Raw genomic sequence first — 18572 nt, 5'->3', positions numbered from 1 at the left:
ACCCAAATGTCAGCTGCGTCTGAATAAATAACACGTCTGTCTGCAGTGTTACACCCCAAATAAAGCCACTTTCATTCTGAAACGCAGTGCAATCAGTATCTACTGTGACCGCTCTGGATTAAACATAAAATAATAATAATGAAAAAAAAACGGCCTGCGAGCATCTTATTAATTAGAGTCGCTATCCGGAACGGACGGCTGCTCTCTGTCTCTTGCTGAACAGAACTCTAACACGTGTTAACTCAAAGCATCAGCACATATTTGCCACGTTTTTTTTCTTTTCTAGTCATGTTTTTTTTCTTCACAATTGTGCTGCATGACGTCCCACTGAAGCAGGTAACGAGCAGCAACAGTAGCCAGTGATGACAGGGGGCCAAGGGGTGGAGTGAGCTGGGGTCGCATGGCTCTCATCAGGACAGTCTTTTTTTATCCGTTTTTTTTATCCCCAAAAGTGTGAGAAATGATCGGCGGGGCACGATGCAATTTCTGCCGCAGCAGCGCCCCCCCACGAGTATAAATTACAAACTTTCTCCTTGCAGGACAGGGAGCGAGGGAGGGAGGCAGGGATGGAGGGAGGGAGGGAGGAGGGGCGGAGGTAGAAGAAGGAGGGCTCCCGTCTAACAATAGCAGCCTGGGCTGACATTAATCTCTCTAAGCTGGTGGAGGTCAGTATCATGCTTTTGCTACGGGGGGGGAATGTCAAGGATCCCTGGATGCCTCCTCCTCCTCCTCCTTCTCTTCCTTCTCCTTCTCATTCCATTACCACCAGCTCCCACGCTGAGAATTCCCAATCCCGTCCTGCGTGCATCCTGACGGCATTCCCAACACCCCCCCTCCCTTTTACCAGTGTTGTCGGGATTACTCCATAAAAGTAATCTAACTACTGATTCCTGATTACTCCTTTAAAATGTAATCTAGTTACTTCTGTAACTACTTTGTTTCATAAGCAATCAATTACTAATTACCAATTACTAATACAACAAATCACAACATTTTTTGATTTGGACGAGATGAACTCAAAATACTGTTTGTATTTCCAGCTCTCAAGCGCTTTTGCCGTTTTTTCTTTTGCCGCCGCCATGCTCGTTTTGGTGCGCTGTCGCATATAAATGACATTGCATGCACAGCTGCAATATCAATCTGCGACAGCATTGTTTCTGGTTGTTTTTTTTTTTTTTTATATAAATTTCAGACATTTTGTGGATAATAATACATTTTTAGCTTGCACAAAAATTCTGAAAAGTAATGGAAAAGTTACTTGATAAAGTAACTATAATATAATTACCAGTTTTGCCAGAGTAATCCCGTTACATTACTCCGTTACTAAAAAAAAAGTAGTTTAATTACAGTAGTGGATTACTTAGTAATGGATTACTCGCCAACACTGCTCCTCACTCACTTTCGGCTGTACTTTCCAGCGGAGCATGTGACCCGACGTCTCCTCTTGTCGCTGACATGGCGAGACCTGAAACACGGGATTCGCTGATAACCTCAGATTTAGGGGTTGGGTTTCTCTCTGTTGTTCGCCGAGGGGGGCAGGTTTCCTCTGCGGTCGGCGCGGCTGCACTGCATCTATCAAGCAAGCCCCGCCCCCTGTCCCCCGTCCCCCCCCGGTCTAATGCAGCGCTGCAAATGAAGCAGCTTGACTTCCATCTCGGGGCGAAGAGGGATCGATATGTGTTGCTCAGTATTAGGACGGCCTCTCCTCCTCTCCTCCTGCCCTCTCCCTCTCTCTCCCTCTCTCTCTCTCTCTCGTTACACCGGGGCAGCCAAATCAAATGCCCACAACTCCGCCGACTTGAGCCAACGGCGAGCAGGCCGCCATATTTCAGCCCTTTTATGGCCCATATTTACTACACAGCTTGAGCGGCAAACAATAACAAATGTACTGGGCGCCGGCCGACACAATGCCATGCCCGGGACCATGTCTCTTAAAGCTGACAGGTCTCGGGGAATAAAAGCGGCGGTGCCTAGCGCGGCCGGCCGTGCGGAAGATAAAGAGATATGTGAGCAAAAAGCGATAACGATGAATCACCGTCAGGAAGGAGGCCTCTCCTCGGCCGGGCGCCTACGGCTGCGGAAAAAAGCTAATTGCGGGCGAAGCACGACAGAAGCCACTGACAGCCGAGGAGAGGAGGAGCTGGTACTGAAGAGGCAGCCAAAATGAAAAAGTATGAAATAAAATAAATGAAGTGATGGCTTCTAGATGGCCCTGTGTCTGCGTGGGTTCTCTCCGGGTTCTCCGGCTTCCTCTCACAGTCCAAAAACATGCATGTGAGGGGAATTGGGAACTAGAAATTGTCTGTAGGTTTGTGAGTGACTACGAACGGTTGTTTGTGTCTATGTGGCCCTGCGATGAACTGGCGGCTTGTCCAGTTGGGAGAGGCTCCAGCAAACCCCCCCAAACCCTGAGCTCAGGAGGAAGCAGGTATTGAAAATGGATGGATGACTTCTAGATGCAAAAAGGCAAAAAGGCAAAAAAAAAAAAGGCTAAATAATAATGCAAAGAGGAAGCCACGGGAAGCCGAGCGCCACAGGACGAGCAGGGTTGCCTGGCAGTTACCTGGACAGGTGGCCACGCAGGCACTTTTCTGGACGTTCTGCCCCTCGCAGGACGTGCCTCCGTTCAGTGGCGTGGGATTGGTGCAGCTCCGACTCCTCTTCTGCCAGCCACGGCCGCACACGGCGCTGCACGACGACCAGGTGGTCCACGTGGACCAGCCGCCGTTGACTGTTTGAGGAGGGGAGGCGGGGGTTGGGGGGGTGGCAGCAGGTCAGAGAGGGATGGAGGGGGGGAGGGGAGGAAGAGGAGGTGGGGGTGGGAGGGTGAAGGCACAGAGCAGCCAGGATTACCCGACGTGCACTTTGGAACAGAGGCGTGCTGCGCTAGAATAATCTCGACTGCTGTTACACCCTTTTGGTTCGGCGCCGCTGCGAGGTGAATAATGGAGGAGCGGGAGGAGCAAAAAAAAAGAGAAAGAAAAAAAAAAGGAGGTTTGGGGGGTGGGGGGGGCTGCTTCCTGTGTCCAAACTGAAATTACAGCCAACTGTGATTACATATAAAAACGAAATGGCCTCAACATGGAGCAGAAAATAACATGACAGCTGGCCGTCTTTGATCTTATCTGGAGGAGAAACAACTGCAGGAGGACAAAAAAAAAATAAAAATCATCCTTGGACATTGTGCCTCAGAATTTCCCTGAGGTAGCAAACAATAATAATAATAATAATGATAATGATGACGACAAGAGACAGAATAGAATCATTGTGAAGAAATGTCATTTATCACCAGGTGCTCGTGGTAATTTTTATCCTTGGAAATGCCACTGCAACACATATCATGGCTGCTTCCTACGAGTCTGTCATCAAGACGACGCCCCGGCAGTGATTTTTGCGCCGCCACGTCACACTTTTCAAAACTCGGCTGCCTGCTAAACTGTGACAGAAAGAAAACACTCTTCTTTGTATGATTGAAAATAAAATTAGAAAGTGCCTCCAGAAAAAAAAAGAACTTGCTGAACAGGCTCCTGCGTTTGGGAGCCAAGCCGAGGCGGCCGCCTTTTGGCAGCTAATTGTTTCTGGTATCTCAGGATCGCGGAGGCTGATTAGATCAAATCACGTCGGATTAATTCCGATCAGCTCCTTCCTGCGTCCGGCTGCGTTTGTCCCAGTTTACAAGGCGGTGAGATGTCTGATTTATCGACTCCAGCAGAACTGTCCGTCCTTCTCTGTACAAACTCCCCCCCCTCCTCTCACCCCCTCCCCCTGTCTCCCCCTGTCTCCCCCATTCCCAACTCTCTCCTGCGCTTGTCGTGGCTGAATCATTTCCTCGCCTTCTCTATGCCATTGATTGGCCGCCACTGTGAGGTAAATTGCCAGGAGCCTCGGCCCTGATTACCTCTTAGCACAGAGTGCGGCTGCACCGCTCCGGCCTTGTTGAAAGGAATCTCCGGCCCCCCTGTCGGACCTGCTCTGAAAAGAAGGGCTTATTATCGCCTGTGCACGACGCTGCGGTCGCTTGGCCGGCACCAGCTGACTGCTGCTGCAGGGAAAAAAAAAAAATAAATAAAAAATCTGTATATATAAAATTCAAAAAAAGAAATTTGATTTGTGCACTGAAATCCTGAGCTAACCTACGCTAATGTGGCAGTAATGTAGTATACCTGTCAACCTGTCAGAGTGATGGGGAGCAATGGGAAGTGCAGCACGAGCGTACAGACGGTTATTTGTTCTCAATTGCTGTCTCTCAAAGCGGGGAAAAAATGTGTTGCGTGACAATGAAATCACGATCAAGCAGTCGGAGGAAGTGTGTTTTGCTTCCACCCTCCCCCTCCCCCAACACCACCCCACAGCCAATCAAATTTAATCGGCGGATAACGGCGGATATTTCCTTCACTGCTCGCCGCAGCGGAAGACGATGTGCCTTGAAATGAGCGCCGTTCATTTTAAAAAGCCCTCGCTGGCCAGGCACTGCGCACTTCAATTATCACATTTACAATTGGGGCGCCGATTTGAAGTTCCTTCGGATTGCGAAGGAAATGAACTGAGCTGCGTGTGTGTAAAAACCTTGCTCCCGGACTCACTGCTTGATATCAACCCGCAAAGTCAAAGATGCTGAACGCAGCCAGACCCGTCGACTGTAATCGTTCCTTATAGATAATTAACGGCGTTCAAGCGGCAGCGACGGGCTCAAAGTGACAAACTACTTTACAACAATTGCAAAAATAATCACCGTTTCGAGATGTGTTTAATCAGGAACGCTGTCTGAGTCTCACACATTCACAAGATGGAGAAGATTCTTTGCATAATTCTATGAAAAAAGAAGAAGAAGAAGAAGAAGAAAAAAAAAAGCTCCTTGACACGTGAACAGTGAACAGTTCTAGCGGTGACACACGGTGACCGCTCTCCTCTGTAATCAGCTCCCAGACTGACTGCTGTCACTGTTTTATTAGCCAGCAACAATAAAGACTGACCCGCTGTGCCGGATCTTACATTTCCTTCGTCCGTAAAATTGTTTTTTTTACGACGCGCGTGCCAACGTGATTTCTATTTCCTGTTTGCTCGCGCGCGCGCCCAGGTGGCTCTCTTTGGACGCAAAACAAAACACCGGCACTTCCTGCGTGACAGGAAACACCGTCGCGGAGATCAGTTTGCCCATCGGGGCCAAGTCGTTATTTACGATTCGTAGTTAATTACATTCCCTCCCCCCACCTGTTTTTTTGTGTGTGTTGGATTCCAGACTGAGGATGAAGAGGAAGGAGGTGGAGAAGGAGAGGGAGGAGGAGGAGGATGGCAGCAGTGAGCGCCGGCCACAGCCAGCACTGGCCCCACTGTTTGCCAGTAACAATTTAGGATGTGATAATTAATGCGTGAAAAAGGAGAGTGTTTCTTCACACAGCTATTTATTATTATTGCTCTGTGAATAGTGCAGCCGATCAGCGGCCGAGTCGTCGCCGTATGTCACACTTTTTCCTTCTCGCCTGTCAAACCTGCACGGCAGCTCCACCTGATGGTGCACCTGAGCCGCACCTTTTCAATGCATGTCAATGCACGGGAGGTCAACATCGGGGGCAAGCGGCGGTGGCGCGAGGCGGCTGTTTGCCTTGAGCGCCAGGACGGCTCACGCAATGCTTATTAACCTGCCTGCGGGGGCGAGTCGCCACCTGACTGACACCTGCTGAAAGGAGGCGTCACCCACCGTAAACGAGCACGGTGGCCGAGTTGCTCCGGCGGCGAGCCACGATGTTCTTGGCCACGCAGGTGTAGTTGCCCGTGTCGGCCAGCCGGGCCTTCTTGATGATGAGATTATGGTCGGCGGTGACGAAGAAATTGGGGTCGCCGGCCGGGTTGACCAGGTCCTCGTTCCTCTGCCACTCCACCTGGCGGGGCGGGGGAGAGATTTGGGGGGAGGGGGGGGAGCACAAAAAAAAGAGTTTCATCGGGCGGGAATTCAAGTCGGCTCGTTAGATTCCATCCATTTTCCTGCATCCCTGCAGCACTCCCACCCGCCCCTCCGCCCGCCCGCCGGATGTGCTTTGAAGCGGTGGGGTTTTCACAGGCAGGAGGAGCAGCGGCGGCGGCGGCGGTCGTTCGCCTACGCTTTGATTGAACCGCACAGACAAAGAGGCGCTGAAAGAAGAGCGGCCGCTGAACACTGAACAAAGCCGTCGCTGACCTTTGAGTGAGAATGGATAATCACTTTTGTATTTTTTTTTTTTTTCCTGCGCTCCTCCTCTATTGTAGCAGCAGCAGGAACTGGCTAGCTTGGTCCCTCCGCACCCGCGGCTGCGTTCTTGTTAACGCAGCCATTATATATGTGCAGTTAAAAAGGACAGCACATATTGATGAAAATAAATGTAAATATGTCAGATTATAGCCGTAGGCTAGTTTCCATCTGTAGTCCCTTGGCAGGTTGATGTTTACAGTAGAGAAAAACCCAAAACAAAACAAAAAGAAACCACAAAGTAGGATGCAGGAGGGAAAAACAATAGAAAACAAGTCATACACCATACAGTTATCATAATTATGAATGGAACAGGGATATAAAGTGCAAAATCCAGTGACAATCTGGCCTTTCTGGCTCTCGTCTTCTTTATGAAAACCCTGTGGGCACCTGCCTCTCTTCTGCCCCCCAGTGCCGGGCCTTCTGTTGGGCCAGCCGAGCCCTCCCCGCTCTTGTTATTAGAGCGGTTAGCACCAATGCAGGACCGGGTAGGACGCGGCAGATGAGGTGAAACAGCTGGGCCTGTCTGGTCCTCTATACACAGACACACACCGCCGAGTGACACCGGCGGGAGCGCTGCGCCGAACAAGGGTGTGTGTGCATGTGTGTGCGAGAGACAGGGAGACACACACAGGACACGGCAGCGAGATGGCAGTGAGATAAAGAATGAGATACGGAGCAAGTGAGGCAAATAGAGCCATTAATTATGGATGGGCCTTTAGAGATGCCAAGCGGGGAGTGAGGCCTCCGAGCCTCCGAGCTGAGCGATGTGACGAGACAACGTGATGTACGGCTTCTCAGAGATGTAAGGGAGATAATAAATCAATAATGGGGAATAATTAGAGCTGTAATTTATCGGTACAGCTCGTCTCCTCCCACCCACCGCCCCCCGTGGAGCTCATCTCCAGTCACTTTTTTGCACTTTGTCCTCCGCCAGAGAGGGGAAAGGGTAAACGGGTGGCAATTTTTTTTTTTTTGCGCGCCCTATAAATATCACCCTGTATCTGTGTCTCACCTCAGCTTGTGGCACTCCCTCGGGTGGGTGGCAGCGTAGCATCACCTCCTGGTCCAATGCTACCTCTCTGCCCTGGGGCTCCTCTTCAAAGTTCTTCCTCAGGTCTGACAGGGGGAAAAGTGAGAGGAAAACAAACAAATGAGGATATTTTTAGGGGGAGAAGAGGTCTCTGCAAAGGAGCGAGTCGCTCAAAACTGAAAATTCACCCAGTCCCCACTCCCCCCGCCAACCCGGTGTCAACAGAGATTGTGTTCGTTTTAAAGTCTGTGTAACCGCTCTTGCAGTGTTGCGGAAGTGAATAATTCCACCCAATTGACGGAATTCCACTGTTGAGGAAAATAGCAAAACCACAGTTTGGAAGTCTCAAAACTGCCTGTGTGGTGTCATCCAAAGGTCTGGAAGATGCAGCAGCAGTCATTTTGCTCAAAATATCCATGGCCTGATAGCTACATTCATGCTCGCTGTGGCAACTATAGCTTGCTAGCTAAGTTGTGACTGGAACTACATATGTGGCTTGGAGACTACACTGGATATTAAATGGGCTGCACTTATATACTTTCCAGCACCTTCACGGTACCCCAAATCTCTCTACAAGGGCCTCTCATTCACCCACTCACACACACACTCACACACACACACACACACACACACACACACACACACACACACACACACACACACACACACACACACACACTTGCCAATGGGTGACTGCTGCCAGCCCCATTGGGAGCAATTTAGGGTTCAGTGTCTTGCCCAAGGACACAACAACAGACTTGTTGTTGTGTCCTTGGGTGGGATTTGAACCGCTAACCTTTCGGCCATTGGACAACCCGCTCTGCCTCCTGAGCTCCTGTCGCTCCACTCAGGATATTAAGGCAAAAATAAAAAATAAAATCATGATGCTAAGCACCCATTGGAAAGACAGCCTAATCTTGAATGGCATCAAACAAGCAGTATGGAGACATGTTAGGATGGTCCTCTGTCATTCTCTCCCACCACTTTGTGTCCTCACAACAAGAAGGTTGCAGGTTCAATACCCTGGCCAGGGACCTTAGTCTGTGGAGTTTGCATGTCCTCCGTGTCTGCGTGGGTTCTCTCTGGGTATTCCATCTTCTTCCCACAGCCCGTATACATGCATGTAGGATGGATTAGGAGTTTTATATTGGCCGTAGATGGAGGAGTATTTGTCTGTGTTGCACTGCAGTGAACTGGCGACTTGTCCACGGTGGAACCTGGCTGCCTTTGCTGGTGTCGTTCCAGTGCAGGAGAAGTGAGTATCTGAACAAATGAATGACACAGAACGCCGCTGGTGCGAATTTGGAAATTGCACTAGCACCTCCACCAACAGCGGGCACAGGAAGTCCATTTCCACATCTGAGCGAGCGGCCCCCGTTTTGAACTTGCAGCAAATCTCGGCCTGATGATGTTTTTTTCCTGAATTCCCTCAGCCTTCCGCCAACATCCACCTGTGGCCTCTGGGCGCTCTGCACTCCAGCTTGGCCCCCCTGGGCTACATGTGGATTGGTGGCACCAAGCATCTTGCTTATTACAGGCTGCCTGGCTGGTTTGGAGAGGCCTGATCTGTTGCCAGAGGGGCCCAGCATCGAGCAAAAGCAATTGCATTACCCCCACCACCACCTCCAGCCCCTCCACCCCCACTCTGCCCCGCCCTGCTCTCTCTCTGCAGCCTCCGCCAGCCTCCAGCCTCCATCTGTATGTTGGAGCGGCCACATGAAAACACGGCCCTCAGGCATCTGGACGAAAGCTGCGGCTAGGCTGGCTGGCTGCACGGGGGCTTGGCATTATGTCTCATGCAATACTTGTCATAGAAATCCTCATATCTTTATGTACGCCGTTACCGCTTTTATGCACTGCCGTCGCAGAGAGGAGGGAAGAACTCCACAAAAACTCCCAAACTCGGCGGTGATGAGCCTCGGTGCCCTCAAAGTGCCTGTGTCTTGCTGAAGGACAGGAACCGATAGGATTACTCACACTTGCAGCTTCTTGTTTATCATTGTGAATGAAAAATGGTAAAAAAAAAAAAAACAACCCACAAGTCTCCCTGTATGGTGCTGGCTGGGCTCATCGCCTCAGAGGCTTTACACAGTCTGCGCTGTGGGTCCGTTTAAACATGCCGAATTAAACTTCCGGACAAATAACACTTTGTTTTGTTAGGAAGAAAAAAAGAAAATTCTGCAACCGGGTGTTACATAAAACTGTCCGCAAGTCCGGCTTTTGTTTTGCATGAATTCCACAGGGCGGGGGGCTTTCTTGTGTGCAGTGACCTGGCTCAAGTTTGACGTCGGCAAACCTCACCCCCCCCCACCCAACTCCCCCGGGGCGGAGCCGCGTGTTGTTGTGTTGTTAGTTGAGGGGTTGGGGGGGGGTGGGGGGGTCGGTGGTGCGACCGGGAGCCGCCGGTGGATTGCTTTAAACAGATGTTGGGCCTGTCGGCGCCGATCACAGCGGCGGCAACGCTAAGACGAGCGGAAAGTTTCACGACAGTCATTTTAATTAGAAGCGATACAAAGAGACTGGAGGTGACTGGAGATAGAAGGATCCTGAAAGGCTCCAGCGTGTGAGTGTGTGTGTGTGTGTGTGTGTGTGCGTGCGTGGGTGGATGGGTATTTCAGTTCAAGCAGTGAAATATTTTGACTGCTGTTAAAGTGAACACACGCGTGCACACTCTTCAATAAGAGAGTGAGTGTGTAAGTGTGTGTCTGTGTGTGTGTCCTTATCTTCCATCTAACTGACTTTGTTGAGCTCTCAAACAAGGCTAGATAATGAATGTGTTTTCAAATTGTCTGGTGGTTTAGAGACAGCTCAGCGTTGGGCTCCGACTAGAATAATACATATTTATGTGGGAATGAATAGGCGGAATCCTTTAAAACGCTCAAATGTGAAAACGGCTCCTTTAATAAACCTTTTGAGGGCGGCGGCGAGGGACGTCAGTGCTCCCCGCGAAGGTTTTTTTTTTCTTTTCTCCCCCTTCCAGCTCAGCGCAGCAATAAATTTTAAACCTGTTTTTATTCATGTCACTTTCATTGGGGATTGTTGCCGTTATATCAAGTATCTTACCAAATAAATATTCTAGGAAACACTCAAGTTTAATCCTCCACTTTTCCTTTAGTCGCCTCTCAAAGTCGATGAATAACTCTCCCACCTGCTAATGTGACCGTAAGGGAGGTTTAATAAAGTGAAGACATGATAATTCGGGATAGTCTCTAAGCCAATTGTTCTGCGACTGGCTGGAGTGGAAATCATGTCGGAAACCCAAGAATGTGACATTCAGCGTGTTAGCAACTTGATGTTGACGGAGTAAATTCTTCTTAAAGCAACAAGAACACTGAAACTCTTTGTAGGGTTTCTATCTTAAAATTATGGTTTGAATGAATTTGAATTGTGGATAACAATTTATATACCTAAAACTTTGGTTCCTGCATCATTCTGAACATACAGAGTTGAGTGAGTTAACTGGCTGTTTTTAGGCAGGCCATTGCCAGGCCAGCCAGGCAATGCTGTGTGGGTGACAAGGGTGGATATCGCACTGTTACACGTCAATGAATTGTTAAGAAAGAAGAAAAAAAGGCAGAAAAAAACCCATAATGCCGCTTGAAGTGCACTCACAGGCAATCTTGATGTACGCTTTTTGGCTCTTCTGGGTTCCGGTGGTGCTCCAGGCGACGCACTGACACCAGTAATCGTCCAGGCCGAAGATCTTCTCCACCTGCTGTCGGGTGATTTCGATTGTCACCTGCATGACGGGGAGCGCTGCAACACAAACAGCAGAGAGAGACGACGGCGGTTACACGGTAAGCCCAGCAAAGTGCACGTTTGCCTTCATCAACTGGTTTGGTGGCGGGCCAGTAATGAAATGAACACCGAGTACTTTTCTCTCTCTCGCCCCCCCGCCCCCCGAAAAAGAAGCAAGACAAAATAAATGGAAATGAATCCTCAGCTGCATTTTGTGCCTTGAACATAAGCCGACAAAGTAATTTGGAAAAGCTGAGCGGAAGAAGGAAGCACGGGTTTGGGTGGGTGGTGGTGGAGGGGTGCATAATCATACAGGCACCGCATGCTCTGTGTGTGAGGAGAATGAGGAGAGGGCTTCACTGACATGCAGAATCCCAAACACCCTTTAAAGAGCGTTGAAAGAGCAACATTTGGGAGCAAACAAGGACACGACAAATACGCACTAAAAATACAGCCTGACCTGCTTCTGCTCTGACTGAATCCATAATGTCAGCCAGCGGAGGCCGTGGTGGGGGAGTCGCAAACGTACAAGAACGTTCTGACAAAAGTATTTACACCAATGTTGCAGGCAGGCAGGCAGGCAGGCAGGCAGGCAGGAATTAGCCACGTTTCTTCACAAAGAGGGAAATAAAAACGGGGCTCTTCTTGACACAAAGCATTAATCAGAAGGGAATCCATCCCAAACAAACCCGGCGTTTGAGCGAGCCCTTTCATGATTCCACGAGTCTACCCGGGGACTTGTAAACCGCGAGGTGGATCCTATATATTGAGCTCCAACCTTGATCCCAAGCGTGTGTCCTAGTTTCTCTCTTCCCTCTGATGAGCAAACTGCCGTGTTCCCCCCTCCGACTCCAGCTCGGAGCTCCCAGCCCCGACTCGTCTCCCCCTCTCCCCCCCCCGGCTGGGGGTCTTCAGGTGAGGAGCGGAGAACCTTTCACGCAAAGGCGGGAGACGCATCTGTCTACCCCAGGAACTGATGCATTTCTCAAGTCTCAGCGGTGAACTGCTCTCCAACCTGAATTTCCACTGGAGCACTTTGATGCTGTTGTGTTCACAGTTTTGATCAGTTTGCAGTGATTATTTCCAGAAGTGGCACCTATCAGGTCCTCAACAACCTCAACAGTTACATAAACCACTTGTGCTCTTACAAATCGCAATTTGAAAAAGGGAATTTCTCATCAGCAGCTTGGCTGAACTGAGTCGTGCCAACATTAAAAAGGTCTGGTCTTGTGAAAGACAACTCTTAGTTGGATTTCATCCTCCCGGTTATCTAATGCTGCTCAAGGGTACAGGATTGGCTTCAGTCAATTCCTCTGTTTCATAGTCTATATTTGTGTGAGAATTTAAGAATTTAAGTAGTAAGTGTAAGTTTATTGTTCCTATTTCTGTCATTTGAATTTGCACGCAGATTGTTGCTTTTTGTTGGTGTGATGTGTGACCAGAAATAGACTATTTCATCATCATCATCATCATCATCATCATCATCATCCATCATCCATGATCCATCATCATCATCATCAAAATCCATCATCATCAACATCCATCATTATCATCATCATCATCATCATCATCCTCCTCCTCCTCCTCATCATCATCATCCACCTCATCATCCTCGTCATCATCATCATCTTCAAGAGTGCCTGCATTTTTTTTTTTTTTTTTTGCTGTGTGATATCTTAGAAATACTGAAGATCCTCCAAATGTCTGATCTGGAATCTTATCTTAAGGGGACACTGAAAAAAAATTGGAGCACCCTTTACATTTTCTCACGGAGCAAAATTCAAGTAGGAAGCGAGCGACCTTAAGATGAACAACAACAAAGACAGCGGCATGGCAACGGCGAAACTCGAGGCAAATTGGAAATTTCAAAGAGTAGAGAGACTCCAGCGGCTGTCAGTGCACTGAATTCAAACTGACTGAATCCAACTGATCACGTCTGGCAAACGGCGGGAAAAAAGAGAGCAGCGAAATTCGTAGAGATTCCCAAGATTCTCGCGCTGCGTTCCGGTTGTGCTGTGTTCCAGGCTTTAGTGGCCCTGTGACACCGGGCTGTCTGACGGTGAAGCTGCACAGTTGCTCTATTTGCGGGCAGACACGGGGCGGCGAGTAGCTATAAGGGTCACTTCCTTTACCCCCCCCATGCATTAGCGTCTAAATGCAGTGGATTCCACCCGGATGCGATCGCAGGGAAATGTGAGCCCACGTGCCAGAAATGCATCCCTGAGGCGCTTGCTGTCACAGTCAACAAAACCTTTGCTGTGCGCTGGGTGTCAAGGGCACGCTCGGGCGTGGCATCGTAAAAAGTCGGGATGCAATTGGCAAAAAAAATTAGCAGGGCAGAGGAATTTACTTCCACTCCTTTATCGTCACCCAGCTCTCCCCATTCCTGCTCAGTGGCACAGAGTGCACCGAAATGCTAAAAAAAAAAAAAAAAAAGGGAGAGGAAATAGGGCAGAAGACCCCCTCCTTCGTCTTCCCATTCAAAACAGCACGACTGCAATATCTGGCTTACCGTCAAAGAAGCATCTGCAGCAGCATTTAGACTTTCTGTGCAAATGATCCAAGGACAAGGGACATGATTGCAGCAATGTTTTGGATGATTGGAATAGTGGTGGCATCAATAGTCCACTACGCCCCGTACGCAGCGTTTATTTTGATCATTTGTATGCATCCATACAAGGAGCCCTTTCAGGCATTCCTTGAAACATTCTAAATATGCATACTCAAAGTTCTATTTATCGCATTAAATCCTGTGGAGGACAAAGACCGGCAGCGAAAACCAATTAGAATCTGTGTCGCTGAACCTGAAAGTCGGATGAAAAAAACAACAAAAAATGCACAACCTTGGAGGGATGGAGAGGAAGAAGATGAAGAGGAGACGCTGGGTGACCCTGATCTAGACAGAGTGGTTTACATACATCACCACACATCTGAAATTCAGCCGTAATGTCGTGGATAATAGCGAGGATGCATGTCTGCCCATTATTGTGAGCTACGGGGTGAAGGGGAATAAGGATCAGTATGAAAATGCAAATCGTGAACAATGGGAACCCGAGGTGAGAAACCCAAAGAGGAGCAATTTGAAGCTCTGCTTGCCAGGATAATTGCGTTCTGCTTCCTTATCTCTTCCTGTCTCCATAATTACCTGCTTTCTGTGTCTGACACCTTCCAGTAACACCGCTGTGAGTCGCTCCGTCCAATATCAGCCCAATTAATAAGTTTGGAGGTGGGGAGGGCGACGGGAGGGGCAAAGCGTCTCACGTCGGGAACAAAATAGGGCTGTAATTTTAGACCCGTTCATAATGATTGGACAAGCTATTAGCCCATGATAGCCTATTCTGCCGAGACCCCGGTAAGTAAAACAAACTTTATGAGAATCACTCAGAAGCGGCGGATTCGACGACGGCAGCTATTGATTCTGGGAGTGGGGGGAGGATGGGGCGCACTTGTGGAAAACGGGCCGCTGACACACTCATGAATCGACTCTATCAATATCGATTCGGAAGCACACGCACGGCTACCTCCGAGGTAGAGCAAATTCAAAAGAGGAGGCGACGTGCGAGGAAATCCGCACTTCCCGTCTGGCGCGACACCGAGCACTCGGCGCTCCTGTTAAACGATAATTAAAACGCGGCACGGCTCCCCGCAGCCTTGGGTTTTTGATGTGCGGCCCTTATTGAACGCACAAGCTCATATCCTGAGCTGCACTTCCAAACCGCGGCGAATTTTGGAGGGGAGATTATGTGATTGACACGCTACCAACGGCGGAGCTGACTGCGGGAACCCCGCTGAGTTTATTTTCATTGGCGGCGCAATTGGGCGACTGCTCTCCGCCGTACTTACCCATAACATTTGAAAAAAACGTGGCACTTAACATTTTAAACTGCGCCGAGCTACGGGGGGAAACGGCAAAAGAGGCAGGAGGGGAAACGTGGCGAAAAACCATGTGGGATAAAACAAACACGGGAGGTTCAAAACACTCGATGAACTGCTTCAACGCCGGTTGACGGAAAAAAAACGCAATTTTAATGAAGGCCAATCAATATGCAGCGCTTGTCTTCTGACACGCTGATCCCAGAGAGCATTTGCAACTTATGTATAGTGGCTTCGCAGCTGCAACTTTTCAATACTACTCATTTTTTTTTATTTGAAATCTGCTCACAAGAGTGGCAGCAGAGCCTGGATGGTATCAAAGAGTCATTCAGTATTTTTTTTCCCGCTCAAAATGGAAACTTTCAGGCTCAAACACTGACCTAATGTCACTCAGTTAATGGTGGATACATGTAAATCAACCACCTCGAGCAATATAAAGGTCAGACAATACGATTTTGCTTCGTCATTACACTAGAATTTTTGCAGAAAACTTCCAAAATATTTGACATGTTGCTACCGCCCAGCACTGGTTGTGTATCCACCCTGTATTTCAGGCACAATTGTGAACAAAGGCTCCAAAAGACACTTAAGCCCTTGAATGAATGCCAAGCAAACAAAAGAATGCTAATTGTAAATACATTACCGAAATTCTCATGCTGGACGCAAAGTGTTTGTTTTTCTTCACTGAAGACATTATAATATACTTATCATTCCCTCAGCACTGTTCCAATAAGACGCTTCCTGCTCTTTCACAAGTCTTTGGTGCTATTCATCATAGATGATGTGTTTTTTCCCCCCGCGTTGATGTCTTTGTCAGCATATTTTGTCCCGCTATCTGTCGGCGTTAGGAAGCGTTTCCTCCGGGAAAGGTCACCCTGTTTTATCCCTGGAAACAATAAAGCGTGCCGTGTTTGTTGTGCAGAAAATACCCTCGCCTCTTCTGTGCGCGTCAGAAACATGTACTGAAATGCAAAAAAGCGGAGCGGCTTAGTGCTGGGAACCACACATCTGGCACAGACCTTGGGTGTAGACCTTGTCTCAAAAGGAAACTCTGAAGCCTGGGAATTTAAAGTTGTGCAAACTGCTGCTTTTTTCGACACAGCAAACCAACTTATTTTACATGACATGCAGTTTTATTATTGGACTCGCTTAATCCTCTTTGCTTCCCGTGAAGCAAGGTCGCAAAACGCTGCCTGTATTGTTCCCTATCCTTGACAGCGTGGCCTCTCTCCTACCCACAATGCAACCCACCCCCGACTCCCCCTCCACCCCTTAAATAAAGTTTGTGGCCGTCACAGTTCTGCACAAACACCAAAGAAGACAAAAGGAAAAGACAACTGGTGCCGCCAGAGGAAATGGGGAGAAACCCCCCAAAAAAGTGAGACGTGACAAAGGATGCGCAACAGCAACAGCGTTTGTGAGCAGAGTTGGCGTGCTCTCTGACCTCAGCGCGGTGTGGTGGTGGTGGTGGAGTTTGGCACAAGATCTCGGGGGGCAATGCTTTTACTTTTGCTTGGCTCTTGAGCTCAGCTCTTATCTGCGCTAAGGGAAAGATTACTCGCACTTGAGGGCACATCCAGCCAGATAAAAAAAAGGGAAGAAGAAGAAGAAGAAGTCAGAGACAAAAGCAAAGACATTGTGTCTATATGTGATGTGTGTGTGTGTGTGCGCGCTCGCTGAGGATGAATTCCCCCCTGAGCCAACGGGGGCTCAACACACACAGGGTAAACATCATTGGACTCAATCCCCGGCGAGTCGATATTGGGCTTGTCTGAGTGCAGGACTTTATTTTTCTCTGCCTCACTCTTGTTTTCGCAGGCTGTGACCTCAATTCCATAGGGGTCATTTGCTTATCAAAGGCAAAGGCTGGAACTCGCCAGGTCCTGAGTGTGTGCTCATTGAAACCAAGGAAATTCAATTAGGCGGCAACCCCACTGTGTCTGAGGCCGGGATTCATCCGTGGATACGGGAGGGATTAGGGTTGGGTGCCTCGACACCGGGCGGGGGAGGGGTGGGGGTGGTGTGGAGGGGCGTGGCGGCGGCGGCGGCAGCTGGGGATTGCGCCATTTCAACGCGCCGCTCACAATGTAGACCTCACAGGGGAAGGCTTTCAAGGCGGCGCCGTTGTGCGCGTCCACCCCGGTCAAAAGCGCCCTCTAACTGTTTCATTTCCTCCCGCGGTTCGTCTTTGAAGGTGGAAAGCATCGGTGTAATCACCGGCGCGGCGAGGGTCCGGGGCCTTCATTCAAACCGTCAACAATGCACCTTTTTTCTCAGACCAATTACTTTCACTGTGCTGTCAGAACTGGGTTTTGGAGCCTTGCAGGTCTCACATTATACCCCTATGGAGCTCTTTCTTTCTTTCTTTCTTTCTTTCCTTTTTTTTTTCCTTGCAATCTCGGACCCCAGTGAAGCAGCCCGGTATGATTAATCATTTTAAACCCCGCGTTTTAGCCCTTTGTTTGCAGCCAAAGGTTTCAGCTTCCCATTAAAACTTGGGATTTGGGATTGAAACGAGGTGGAAGGAATAAAAGATGAGCTCGTCTCACATTCTCATTTCACGTATGCGCCAATTAGCCACATATTCCCAGGGGAATTAATCAAGTATTCTGACTGTTACCATTGTTATTATTCAACACGTTATTCAAGTAAACATGTGTAGTGCGGGACCTCTACAAATCCGCCTGGCATTAGGGATACAGTGACCTGCGCAATATTTCCAAATATGAATAATCCATAGTTAACCCCAGGTAAGGAAGCCAAGGACATCCCCGCTGTATTGCGGCGTCTCCCAGACTTTCATTACCATGTAAAGCAGGTCCGGTGATGGGTGGCCCGGCGCTACGCGACGTGCCGAGGCGAAAATGGCAGGAGGTGCCACGAGGGTCTGTCTCCAAACAAGGATAACGTGGCCTTCTGAGTGAGGCATGGCTCTATTAAACAGGCAGGGGTGGGGGGGGTGGGGTGGGGGTGGGGGGTAAGGAGTGGGTGGGGGCCCAGGGTTCACAGGGAGCCCCACAGCCAGGCCTCACGTTCACGGCGAGGCGGCGGCTGGAGTCAGTGGGACAGCGTTCCGGGTCAAGGCTCCGCCTGCGGTGACGGTCGGCTTTTCAGGAGCTTCTTTTGATTGAGCTGTCCATTTTCCACAATGAATGCACGCCGCAAGGCCCACCGCCGCCGCCGCTCGGAATGTCATTACAGATTATTCATGGCTGACAAACAGGCGGGCAGGTAGCCGACCAATCAATCCAGCCAGGTTCAGTCCAATGCCACGCCAAGGAGACTCAGGTGGGGGCTGGACGGCCAGTGTCTGTGTGTGTGTGTGTGTGTGTGTGCGTGTGTGTGTGTGTGTGGGGAGGGGGTGTCGGAAACAGAAGGAACGCTGATTAAAGATGAGAAATGACATGATGCCACAGTTGTGCTGTTGATGCTAAGTGTCTCTAGCGCCAGTCAACCCACCCAGGAGAAAAGGTTTGACATTTTTCTGTCTCGATAAACAAACTTTATCACATTACTATCATTAGAACAAAATGTTCTTAAAATTTGAAATTTAACAAATTGAAATTCATGAAGTTGAACTGAATTATACAAAAATAGTTGTAGTGACTTTTTAAAATGGAAAGGTCATAACATGCAAAGCAACTTTATGTACTGTTTTTCTTTTCTTAAAAATCACGTCTGACCTCCGGTGATTTAAACACAGGA

The 18572-nt window shown here is 49.1% G+C and overlaps 1 protein-coding gene across 1 annotated transcript in view; it reads right to left on the bottom strand.

The window, feature by feature from the left end:
* unc5a (unc-5 netrin receptor A) overlaps window positions 1-18572 on the bottom strand; it is an 86915-nt gene that overhangs the window by 42755 nt on the left and 25588 nt on the right. The window contains exons 3-6 of the mRNA XM_076041494.1: window positions 10869-11012; window positions 7239-7342; window positions 5699-5879; window positions 2564-2731 (exon numbers count right to left, since the gene is read on the bottom strand). Coding sequence (XP_075897609.1) covers window positions 2564-2731; window positions 5699-5879; window positions 7239-7342; window positions 10869-11012 — 597 coding nt within the window. The remainder of the gene's footprint in view (window positions 1-2563; window positions 2732-5698; window positions 5880-7238; window positions 7343-10868; window positions 11013-18572) is intronic.

This window comes from Nelusetta ayraudi, unplaced genomic scaffold (genome assembly GCF_046127955.1).
Source record: "Nelusetta ayraudi isolate G7.1 ecotype Tasmania unplaced genomic scaffold, CSIRO-AGI_Nayr_v1 ptg000068l, whole genome shotgun sequence".
In the NCBI taxonomy this organism is placed as follows: Eukaryota; Metazoa; Chordata; class Actinopteri; order Tetraodontiformes; family Monacanthidae; genus Nelusetta; species Nelusetta ayraudi.
This window is presented reverse-complemented; position numbering and strand designations above follow the sequence as displayed.